Here is a 12,214-nt window from a genome sequence, read left to right on the forward strand (position 1 = left end):
ATGAAGGAATTATTGCTGCCAGAGTCACCATCCTGAATTTTTGGCACTTCACAAATTTGTTTAGGAGTCTTAGATCTAAAATCAGTATCCACCTTCCATTTTTCTTTGGAAAGAGGAAGTAACTTGAGTAGAAACCCTTCCCCCTGTGTAGAGCTGGGACAGGCTCCATTACTCCTAAACAAAGGAGTTAATTTATGTCCACTCTTAGTATGAGCTCATGAGAAGGGTTCCTAAAGAAAGGAGGGGGGGGGGGTATGTGAATCTCCAAAACTCATTTGTCTGTGATAATTCACTCCCATGTGTGTCAGAATGGGGAGATGGGAAAACGGTTATAGCTGGCAGGCTAAAGAATGGGGAGACTTCAAACCCTCAACTGTCCCTTCAAAACTGATATTTTGATTTTGAAGCTGGTTGTGTACTTGAACCATATGGGTTTGTGTTTCTCTTCCACTGGAACCTATGCTTCTTTCTCCGGGGTTTGATGGGTCTCTGGTAGCCAGAGAAATGTATCAGAGGGAACCTGCTGCTATATCATAGGAGATGTATGAGGTTGCTCATCAGGGAGACACTCTGACTGCTCAGGTGATGGTGACCTTTGCCTTGAATTAGATGAAGTTGGGGTCCTATAGCTCTGATGAAGAGTCCAAGGGTGCCAGTACAGCCACATCTTTGCCCATAAGGAAGTTGCATGGCTGCCCAAGGAGAAGGAAACCAGGAGCAGAGGAAGGTTCATAATAATTACAAGATGACTGCTGCAGTCTGGTTTGAGAATGAACCTCTGATGAGAGATAGGCAGGTGAGGAAGAAGGAGATCCCTCCAAACTTGCCCCAGAAGCTGAAGAAAACACATATTTTTCTGAATAAGGACTTTGAGGAGGCTTCATTAAGTGAGAGTTTCAGACCCGAAAGTTAGAAGTTCAATAGACGGTATTTATGATTCACCTATATACAGTACCAATAATGGATTTTCAGCATAAGCCACTAGAGGTGATTTTGGATGATCAGATACAACTAAATCTGATGGTATGGTGAATGAAGGACCTGAAATAACTGGTACCGAAGCTGGAGCTGTAGAACTTATCAGTACATGCAGCATTAAAGAGAAAAGAGACCTGGAGGCAGCATCCTTGACCTTAAATGGCACCTGGGCACTTGGTACTGAATCCATGCGCCCTGATGGACCATGTACAGTAGATGGTACCATAACATTCAGAGGTGGTACTGAAGCCTCAAAACTATCAGAAGATTCTCTCTTTAACAGTTCTTAGCTCTTAGTCATATGATTCAGGGCTTCTAAGGGCACTTCTCTATGCCTTGAAGTCCCTTTTGAAGCTTAAGGTGATCTTGCCTTCTTTTTCCTTGAAGGACCAGGAGAATGAAATCTGTAGCTCTTTTCAGCCAAATATCTTCTAACAACCACAGGAGCACTTCTTGTTGAGGGAATACTGGAGACAAACCGGTCCGAATGACCAGGATCGGAATCAGGTCTCATGGATCTGCCCAGGAGATTAAACTCCGGAGTTTAATCTCCCAGGTCATTTGAAACCACTGGCCAAAAGAACAGCAGATTGCACATTTACTAGGAATATGCCACTTATCTAGACAGTAAAGATGTTTATATGTAGAAGAGACTCTTTCTGAGACCATAATGCTTGAGTCTGATGTAGGAAGTTCACACCTCAACCCAGTTTGGAGGCATCCATTATCTTCAGAGTTGGTTGAAGAGATACAAACGGAAGGCCCTTGCAAGCCTCAGAAGGGTTTAACCATCAAGAAAAGGGACATCAGAACTCAATCATATCTATGCTTTGTGTAAAGATCCACAAGTCTAGAAGGAAAGGTTACTCACCCAATGCAGCAACTGTAGTTCTTCAAGATGTGTGTTCCTATGGGTTCTCCACTTCAGGTGTGCAAGAGTCCCATGCACCTTCAACTGGAGATTTTCATTAGCAGTTTCCATTCAACCTGCTCTTATGCCTTACACATCTTTGTGGCCCATGCCGAAGTTATACAAAGCTGCACAGGTGAACCACCCTGAGTTCCTTCTCTACCATGAAGTCCCACCAAGAAAACTCCAAAGCAGAGGGGAAGGAGGGCAGATAGTGGGGCACCCAATAGGGATACACTTCTTGAAGAACTACAGTTACTGCACAGGGAGGGTTCCTTCTCCTTTGAGTAATATCCCTATGTGTGCTCCACTTCAGGTGATTTCCAAGCAGTATCCCCAGGAAGAGGCAGTTTTGGAATAGAGTCTAGTACAGATGAAAGAATTGAGCTGCCCACTGCCACATCAGATCTAGAGGCATGATATAGTGTTTGGAGAAAGTATGTACTGAAGATCACGTAGTGGCCTTGCAAATTTCAAGTACTAGAACATTCTTAAGTAAGGTCACAGATGTTGATTGTGACTTAGTAGTGTGGACCAGAACCCAAGCAGGAGACTAGGAATTGGCAACCTCATACCAAGTGATGATATATCCCCAAATCCACCTTGATAGTATTTGGGTAAAAACAGTGAAACCCTTAGATCTGTCTTCAGTGGAGACAAATAGTGACTCAACTTTTCCAGACTACTGTAACCCTTTCAGGAGTCTGATTTGTCTTGCGTACCCCCAAGCGTCACCTCACTTAAAAACTACTTGCTTACAAACTCAGACATAAAATACAAAAAAGTGTCACAGCACACTATTACTGAAAAATTGCTTACGTTCTAATGTTTACCATACAATTACAAAATAAATCAATTGGCATATAAATATTGTACTTACATTTCAGTGTATAGTATATAGAGCAGTACAAACAAGTCATTGTCTGTATGAAATTTTAGTTTGTACTGACTTTGCTAGTGTCTTTTATGTAGCCTGTTGTAAAACTTGGCAAATATCTAGATGAATAGATCTCTGGAAGACCTCTGAGTATCCCAGGGGTATTTGCACCCTTGGTTAAGAACTACTGGTCTAGGAGACTTCTGGAATCATTTGGTCCTATCAAGATAGAAAGTCAGTGCTCTTCTGACATCTAAGGTATGGAAAGAAGCTTCCTGACCCGAGCTATGTGATTTTGGGGCAAAATGGTAAATGTATGGTCTAGTTCAGGGGTTCTCAACCTGGGGGTTGGAACCCGTCAGGGGGTCGCGAGGTTATTACATGGGGGGGGGGTCGCAAGCTGTCAACCTCCACCCCAAACCCCGCTTTGCCTCCAGCATTTATAATGGTGTTAAATATATTAAATGTTTTTAATTTATAAGGGGGTGGGGCACACTCAGAGGCTTGCTATGTGAAAGGGGTCACCAGTACAAAAATTTGAGAGCCACTGGTCTAGTTCATATTAAACTCAGATAAGAGCATAAGAACGGCCATACTGGGTCAGACCAAAGGTCCATCTAGCCCAATATCCTGTCTTCTGACATGGCTAATGCCAAGTGCTTCAGAGGGAATGAACAGAACAGGTAATCACCAAATGATCCATCCCCTGTCGTTCATTCCCAGATGGTACTTTAGGAAGGAATTTGGGATGTGGACATAGGGAAACTTTATCCTTGAAGAATATTGTAAAGAGAGCATCTGCCATTAAGGCCCTGATTTCCACAACTCTTCATGCCAATTCAATGGCTATTAAAAAGGCCATCTTCATGGATAAGTATAGGAATGAGCAGGTCATCATAGGTTCAAAAGGAGGCCCTGTGAGACCTCTGAGAACTAGATTAAGATCCCAGACTGGAGCAGGGGCTTTGAGGGAAGAAGTTCCTCAGTCCTTTAATGAACCTTACAGTTGTGGGGTGAGAGAATATTGAGAACCCTTCCACTAGAGAATGGAAGACTTCATCTAGCTGCAATATCATCTTAATCAAATTACTTGTTAAGCCTGTTTTTTTGTCAGTTGTAGCAGGCAATCCAGGATAAGTGAAGGTGAGGAAGATTTAGGTGCAGTTTGCTATATTCACACCAACAGCTAAATCTGCTCCACTTCTGAAGTACTCTAGGTAGGTTCTTTCCTGCTGTACCTCTACTGAACAGGTAGACTCTATGCCCATGAACCATTGAGGAACCATGCCCTGAGGTGGAGAATCTTTAGGTTGAGATGAAGCACTTATCCCACATCTTGAGAGAGAAGCATGGGGATTGATCATTGGACAAGGAAACAGTCAAACTAGGTAAGGCTACCATGCTTGTCTCAGTCACGTAGGGATTATCATGATTACCTTGTCCTTGTCCTGCCTGATCTTTTTCATCACTTTTAAAATCAGACATGTTGGGGGGGGGAGGGGAAATGTGTAACACAGGCTCTTTGTCCAAGGAAGGAGAAAGTAATTTCCCAAAGACTGAAGGCTTAGGCCCTTCCTTGAGCAGAACAGACAACACTTCCTGTTTATGGATGAGACAAAGCGATCCACCTCCAGAATGTCCCCACATTCAAAATATGTCATCTAGGATCCAAGGGTGCAGCTCCCATTCGTAGTCCTTTGAGAAGTGTCTGTTGAGAGCATCAGCTGTGGAGTTTTGTATTCCAGGAATGTACATTGCTGAAATGTGAATATAAGTTATGGAATTGGTTCATAGCCTAATTGCTTCAACACACAAACAGGGGATCTTATGCCACGCTGTCAGTTGATATAAAACATGCAGGCTACTTTGTTTGTCAAGATCCTGACTGAAGGGTTAAAATTCATGTGCATTTTATATAACAACCTGGTATATGGATTGTGCCAGCTCTTTTTCAGACCCAAAGTCCAGAGTTTGGTCTGGAGACCAGAGGCCTAGCAAATAGTGATCATCTAAGAGAAAGCTGGGGTAAACAAGAGAACATTGCCTTTGCTAAGATATGCTTGGTCAGTAGAAATGCCAGATGTTGCAGCAATAACTGAATAATTATGTTTCATCCAATGTTTCAAATTGAACAAAGGATCCCTGTTCCTATTGTGTTTCTTCTGTAGGGAACGTTCTTCCCACAGATCCAACCTTGAGTTTATGAAAATTGGCACATGTCAGTATAAAGTTATGGCATCCTTCCACCTTCCTTCCCAGGGACCAATGCCCTGCCTTAAGACATAAAGAAGACAATCTGTACTGTCCTATACTTTCACTGTTTCTTTGCTTTAACCTCTAGGAATGTACCTGTTGGACAATCAAAGGAGTTGCTCCATTCCTATGGACCCCAAATCAGAATTCAACATATATATTTTATACTAATAACATTTTATCAAAGTATTAATTAAATGTTAACTTGCTAACTTGAGACCATGGACGGAGACATTATGTAACCTTTAACCATTGGCTAATGTGCTATCTTGTCTTGCTGCAAAACCTATCCCGGGGTGTGGAACTGCCTACCCCGTCACTTTCCCCCACCCATGGAAAAAAAAAATCTATATATTCTATTGTAATCAATTGATTGACAGTGTCTCTGAGCCTGATAAGCCAGGTGACACTCCGCCAGCGCTGTGTGTAATAAACTCCTATGGTTGACCTCTACACGGTGTGGATTTATGTCCTTCATTGACTTCCCTCTGATCAGAGGAAGAAAGAAATGTCTGTCTCTGACTGCCTTAGTTCCAGAAGGTGGTTGTGGAGACTGGTCTCCTGAGGTGATCATCTGCCCTGGACTGTATGAACATTGATATTTCCCTCCCTGATTTGAGTAGCAATGCATCTGTCATTATGGTGACCATCGGCATTGACCGAAGAAAGGCAATGCCAACCCCAACATTGTGGCGATCCTTCTACCAGTCTAGGGCATCTTTCATCTGGCATGGAACAGAAACTTGTATTGCTAAGCTGTGTCTGTGTGGTGAATACACTGTCCTGAGCCACCCCTGAAAGCAGCAAAAGGTGTAATCTTGCATGATCTGTGATGAAAATGCAAGCAACCATGTGATCCAGGGAGCTGCAAACAAAACCTCACTGAGGACTGAAGGCTCACTTGAATAGTCTTGATTAGGTTTGTTAAGGTTATGGGAAGATAGGCCCTGGCAGTCAGTGAATCCAAAGATGCCCCAACTAAGTGTATTTTCTGAATAAGAGTCAACACAGACTTCCTGACATTAGGCTGGAAGCCTAACTGCAGGAACAGTGAGAGAGCCCTCTGGGAGGCCAACAGCACTTCACCGAACAGCCAGTTGCTGAGGTATGGCAGTACCACAATTGCCTCTTGATAAGGGTGAGTAGCCACCATCTCCAGAACCTTTGAGAACACTCTTGTAGCTGAGGAGAGACCAAAAAGAAGTATATGATATTGGAAGTAATCCTGACCTATCACAAAATGCAAGTATTGTCTGTGAGCTGGGTGTATGGAAATGTGTCTTGTAAGTCAAGGGCTGAAAATCAATCCCCTTAGTCTAATGAAGGAATTATTGCTGCCAGAGTCACCATCCTGAATTTTTGGCACTTCACAAATTTGTTTAGGAGTCTTAGATCTAAAATCAGTATCCACCTTCCATTTTTCTTTGGAAAGAGGAAGTAACTTGAGTAGAAACCCTTCCCCCTGTGTAGAGCTGGGACAGGCTCCATTACTCCTAAACAAAGGAGTTAATTTATGTCCACTCTTAGTATGAGCTCATGAGAAGGGTTCCTAAAGAAAGGAGGGGGGGGGGGGTATGTGAATCTCCAAAACTCATTTGTCTGTGATAATTCACTCCCATGTGTGTCAGAATGGGGAGATGGGAAAACGGTTATAGCTGGCAGGCTAAAGAATGGGGAGACTTCAAACCCTCAACTGTCCCTTCAAAACTGATATTTTGATTTTGAAGCTGGTTGTGTACTTGAACCATATGGGTTTGTGTTTCTCTTCCACTGGAACCTATGCTTCTTTCTCCGGGGTTTGATGGGTCTCTGGTAGCCAGAGAAATGTATCAGAGGGAACCTGCTGCTATATCATAGGAGATGTATGAGGTTGCTCATCAGGGAGACACTCTGACTGCTCAGGTGATGGTGACCTTTGCCTTGAATTAGATGAAGTTGGGGTCCTATAGCTCTGATGAAGAGTCCAAGGGTGCCAGTACAGCCACATCTTTGCCCATAAGGAAGTTGCATGGCTGCCCAAGGAGAAGGAAACCAGGAGCAGAGGAAGGTTCATAATAATTACAAGATGACTGCTGCAGTCTGGTTTGAGAATGAACCTCTGATGAGAGATAGGCAGGTGAGGAAGAAGGAGATCCCTCCAAACTTGCCCCAGAAGCTGAAGAAAACACATATTTTTCTGAATAAGGACTTTGAGGAGGCTTCATTAAGTGAGAGTTTCAGACCCGAAAGTTAGAAGTTCAATAGACGGTATTTATGATTCACCTATATACAGTACCAATAATGGATTTTCAGCATAAGCCACTAGAGGTGATTTTGGATGATCAGATACAACTAAATCTGATGGTATGGTGAATGAAGGACCTGAAATAACTGGTACCGAAGCTGGAGCTGTAGAACTTATCAGTACATGCAGCATTAAAGAGAAAAGAGACCTGGAGGCAGCATCCTTGACCTTAAATGGCACCTGGGCACTTGGTACTGAATCCATGCGCCCTGATGGACCATGTACAGTAGATGGTACCATAACATTCAGAGGTGGTACTGAAGCCTCAAAACTATCAGAAGATTCTCTCTTTAACAGTTCTTAGCTCTTAGTCATATGATTCAGGGCTTCTAAGGGCACTTCTCTATGCCTTGAAGTCCCTTTTGAAGCTTAAGGTGATCTTGCCTTCTTTTTCCTTGAAGGACCAGGAGAATGAAATCTGTAGCTCTTTTCAGCCAAATATCTTCTAACAACCACAGGAGCACTTCTTGTTGAGGGAATACTGGAGACAAACCGGTCCGAATGACCAGGATCGGAATCAGGTCTCATGGATCTGCCCAGGAGATTAAACTCCGGAGTTTAATCTCCCAGGTCATTTGAAACCACTGGCCAAAAGAACAGCAGATTGCACATTTACTAGGAATATGCCACTTATCTAGACAGTAAAGACACTTTTCATGTGGCTGGTATAGCAACAATACATGAACGTCATGTTTTGAAACAGGGAGATTTAGGAGCCAACATAGCTGCTTATCACCCAGTACCAATACCTAACTGAATGTTAAAACTAATACTAAAGTAGTAACAAAAGACCTACTCTAAAGCTAATTGACAAAAAAAAAAAAAAAAAAAACACCTCTTTACAAGAGACTGAGCTACCCAAGTTTAAGACATAGATAAGTGTGCTTAAATTTGCCATTATGGCTAAAAAGTTATAAAATGCTCTATTGACAAACACTCCTAATGTACAATTGGTATTTTAATGATCAGCACATGAAGAGCAACAATGTAGGCAAAAGAAAGGTCCCAGATTGTAGTAGAGTTCTTGCTATAAGGAGTACAAAGAAAAGTGAGAATCTAGTGAAAAGTTGCCAAAAGGGATGATTTTAAAAAAAACTTTTATTATTCTCTGTATCCACCCATTTTTCACCAATCCACCACAAAAAATTCAAACTGTGCTCATAGTTTATATTCTATGTTTCGTTTGGTGCCATTTCAATGAGACTTTTACAAAATAGGTAGTTAAAGCTCCTGTTAAAACTGAATTCTTAAATGTAACCTTAACTATGGTGCTGTGCAACATAATGAAAACAAAACCATATAAAATATTGTCACTTTACATCCTTGATATTCACAATAGATGGTTGCTTTATTTACTCTTACCCTCATCCCTTCAAACCGTGACAATGCTCTTAATGGTCTCAAAGCTCGGAGAGTCCTAAGGGATTTCATGGCTCCTATTTTGGAATTTCCAAGTAACTTATCTATGAGGGTTACTAAAGAGACCTGAATGAAGACACAAAGTAAAAGTCCAAAATATTAGTGCAATCCTACCATCCTCCTCTCCTCTTCTTTTGTTTTAACTCTTGTTTAAAAAATAAATCTTAACAGTGGAAGTGTGAATAAACAGCCTGTATAGCACAAGTAGAAATGCATCTTAAATGGACACTGACAATTAAAAAAATAACAGGTGAAATCTTGGTCCCATTGAAATTAATAGTAAAATACCCATTCTCTTTAGTGGTGCCAAGATTTCACCCAATACATTTTAACAAAACAAATGTATTTATCTGAGTTATTAATGCTACCTGAGATTATTAAAGATGGAGGAATTTTGAGTCCAACATTTTAAACAGACTAATGATTTTCATTGCCCAAATTCAGACAACTCGAAGAGTCCTGATTTTCAGACGATAGGTGCTCAGCACTTTCTAAAAATCAGTTCCCCTTCAAGGTACATCCAAAAAAGAAGAGTGAACATTTTGTTGCTGTATCCAGTTCACAGAATTGTTCAAATGCAATACTTACATCTACAATAAGGAAATCAAGCCAACACCAGGCATTGGTGAAATACTTCCTGAAGCCATAAGCCAGCCATTTCAGAAACATTTCCAAGACAAAGATATAAGTGAAGACTTGATCAAGAAATTCCAACATGGTTTTAATGTTTTTTCTGTTTTGAAGATGAATATCTTCAAATGCCTGGAATAATGAAGATTAAAATATTCCACTGAAACTCTGTAGAGTGGGATTATATTTAATGTGCTGAGATGAGAGATGTATGCACTTTTCATTATGAAACCCCAAACCACATGAAACTTGGAGGCTCATCCTGCAGACAGTTACAAAACAGCTTAACTTTACACATAAGAATAGTCCCAATGAAGGTGATCATTACAGCTGGCTGAAAATACAGAATTTGTTTTCCATGATTTTGGAAAAGTTTTTTTTGTTTCACAGAATAGAATCCAGAAAAAGTTTCATTTGAGAAAATGCCAAAATGCTTTGTTTAGACATTTTTTTATCTAGAACAGCAAATGCCCTACTGTTCATGTTTATTCATATTTTCACTGCATCATTCAGGGATGGAGGTGAGGAGGGTAAGATGGGGAGGGTGAGTGGAGGAGAGAAGGGATCCCTTCAACATTCCCAAAGTTGCTGCCAACCTCTGTCATACTGGAGTACTTCATTGTGGTGGCACAGCAACTGGATGTAGCTCCCTATCACCACTGTGACATGGACTCCCTAGAAGCGAGAGAGGGAGTTGGGGACCACCTTTGTGGTCCCACCTGAGGTGGCAGCATCCAGAGTTGCTGCTCTTCCCAACATCGGGCTAGCAACCTAGTACCCACTCTCTTGCAAGTGCAGCTTACACCACCTTAACCAGCTCCTACTTTGGAGGAGTGGGACCAGGCATAGTATGCCTGTGAGCAGTACTCAGAAGAAACAGCAGTTGCAGGGGGACTGGGAACATGCACTTTCAGCACAGGAGCTACCAATCGAGGCCTGAGGACACCACCATGCTCAGCTGGAGGAGCAGAGGGAGTTCATTTGAGGGCAGGCTGAGGCCACCGCCCTGATTCTCGGCACAATGTTGTAAAAAATTTGGGGTTCCCTAAAATTATTTTTTTTTGGAGAAAACAAGTTTTGCCAAACATTTTTTCAACCAGCTCTAGTGACAATAATGAAAAGAACATATTAGATACTGTGGAAGAGCTACAAAATATTATCATATGCAAGGAACAATCCTGGCTATATATATATATATATATAGTCAATCTTCATTAAAGTTGTATTTTGTGACACAAAAATCTGTTTGTGGCAGACAAAGTGGTTACAAGCGGTGAGATGGGGGATGAGAAAATGTAAAGATGGGTGGTGGAAATGCCAACTCTGATATCTCTTATGCTTCCTCAAATCCTGCACCAGCATAAATAAGTCCTCGAAGTATCAAAGCTGAAAGGACTTGGTATGTGGTCATTGTTTTAATGATGAAATAATCTTACAATTTGTTGTTTGTTTCAAGAAGGGAACAGCAGGATCTTATTTAGAATTGTGTATGCATTTCAGCTCTAGGAACCTTCCTGGAGAGCTGACATGATTCTTCACTTAGGGAAGAACATCAAAGAAATCAGGATCTTGGAAGCAGAATTTTGAGAGAGATCAGCAGCAGATGTAAAGCAGCTGAGGAACATCACATGTTACATGTGGAAGTTTGGGAGTTCCATCACCTGTCTCTGAAAATCCTAATACAAGTATAAACAGGTGTCCCTGTTACAAATATAGGCCTGTTCTGCACTAACACGGTAGGTTGATCTAAATTATACTAGTTAAGTTATGTAAGAAACGTAATTTAAGTCAACATAGCTTATATAAATTTACAGTGTTGTGTACACCACGCTATGTCGATGGGAGATGCTCTCCCATCGACATAGCTTCAGCCTTTCGGCAGGGCCGGTGCAACCATTTAGGCGACCTAGGCGGTCGCCGGGGGCACCATTTTCTTCAGCAGGGACCGCGGCGGCCGGATCTTCGGCCTCCCCGGTCGCCGCCGGCATTTAGGCGGAGGGAGCTGGGGCAGTGGAGCGCGCGGAGGGCCGCCTGCAGCAAGGGGGGGGGGGCGGCACGCAGGGGAACTCCCCGCCCCAGCTCACCCCTGCCCCGCCTCCTCCCCGAGCATGCCGTGGCTGCTTCACTTCTCCCGCCTCCCAGGCTGGCGGCACCAATCAGCTTAGGCACCACAAGCCTGGGAGGCGGGAGAAGTGAAGCAGCCACGGCATGCTCAGGCAGGAGGCGGAGCAGGGGTGAGCTGCTTCACTTCTCCTGCCTCCCAGGCTTGCGGCGCCAATCAGCTTAGGCACCGCAAGCCTGGGAGGCGGGAGAAGTGAAGCAGTGATGGTGTGCTCGGGAAGGAGGCAGGGCAGGGGTGAGCTGGGGCGGGGGGGTGCCTCAGGGTGGAGGGGGGGAGCTGCCCTGGGGGGGGTGCCTCAGGGCGGAGGGGGCGGAGCTGTCGCGGGGGGTGGGGGCGCGCAAGGTGGAAGTTTTGCCTAGGGCGCGAAACTTCGTTCCACCGGCCCCGCCTTTCGGGGAGATGTAGTACTGAAGTGGGCGGGAGAGTGCTCTTGTATCGACTTATGTCTTCATCAGACCAGCTAAATTGATGCCTGCATCATCACTCACAGCAACACTGAAGTATCCCATAGTGAAGACAACCCCATAGACTCAGTCAACTACAGACCTAGATGACTATCACAAAGTTTCATTACAGGCCTAGAAATTTCCTGGATACAATCTGTGAAACAAACAGTCAAATTCTGAGGTGAGTCTAAGAAAATGTAATCCTAGAGGGAAACTAAGTTAGTTAAATCTACTTAAGGCCCCTCAATATGTAAGTTACACAAACTTAGACTCACACTAAACTCATTCAGACTTG

At 43.0% G+C, this 12,214-nt stretch overlaps 1 protein-coding gene across 3 annotated transcripts in view; it reads right to left on the reverse strand.

Moving 5' to 3' along the window:
- The window catches only part of LOC135873561 (sodium channel protein type 5 subunit alpha-like), a 101,651-nt gene that overhangs the window by 27,394 nt on the left and 62,043 nt on the right, over window positions 1–12,214 (reverse strand). For all 3 annotated transcript variants that reach the window (XM_065398166.1, XM_065398164.1, XM_065398163.1), the window contains 2 exons: window positions 9,310–9,483; window positions 8,665–8,787 (listed from right to left, as the gene is read on the reverse strand). In XM_065398166.1, coding sequence (XP_065254238.1) covers window positions 8,665–8,787; window positions 9,310–9,483 — 297 coding nt within the window. The remainder of the gene's footprint in view (window positions 1–8,664; window positions 8,788–9,309; window positions 9,484–12,214) is intronic.

Source organism: Emys orbicularis, chromosome 2 (assembly GCF_028017835.1).
Source record: "Emys orbicularis isolate rEmyOrb1 chromosome 2, rEmyOrb1.hap1, whole genome shotgun sequence".
Taxonomy (NCBI): domain Eukaryota; kingdom Metazoa; phylum Chordata; order Testudines; family Emydidae; genus Emys; species Emys orbicularis.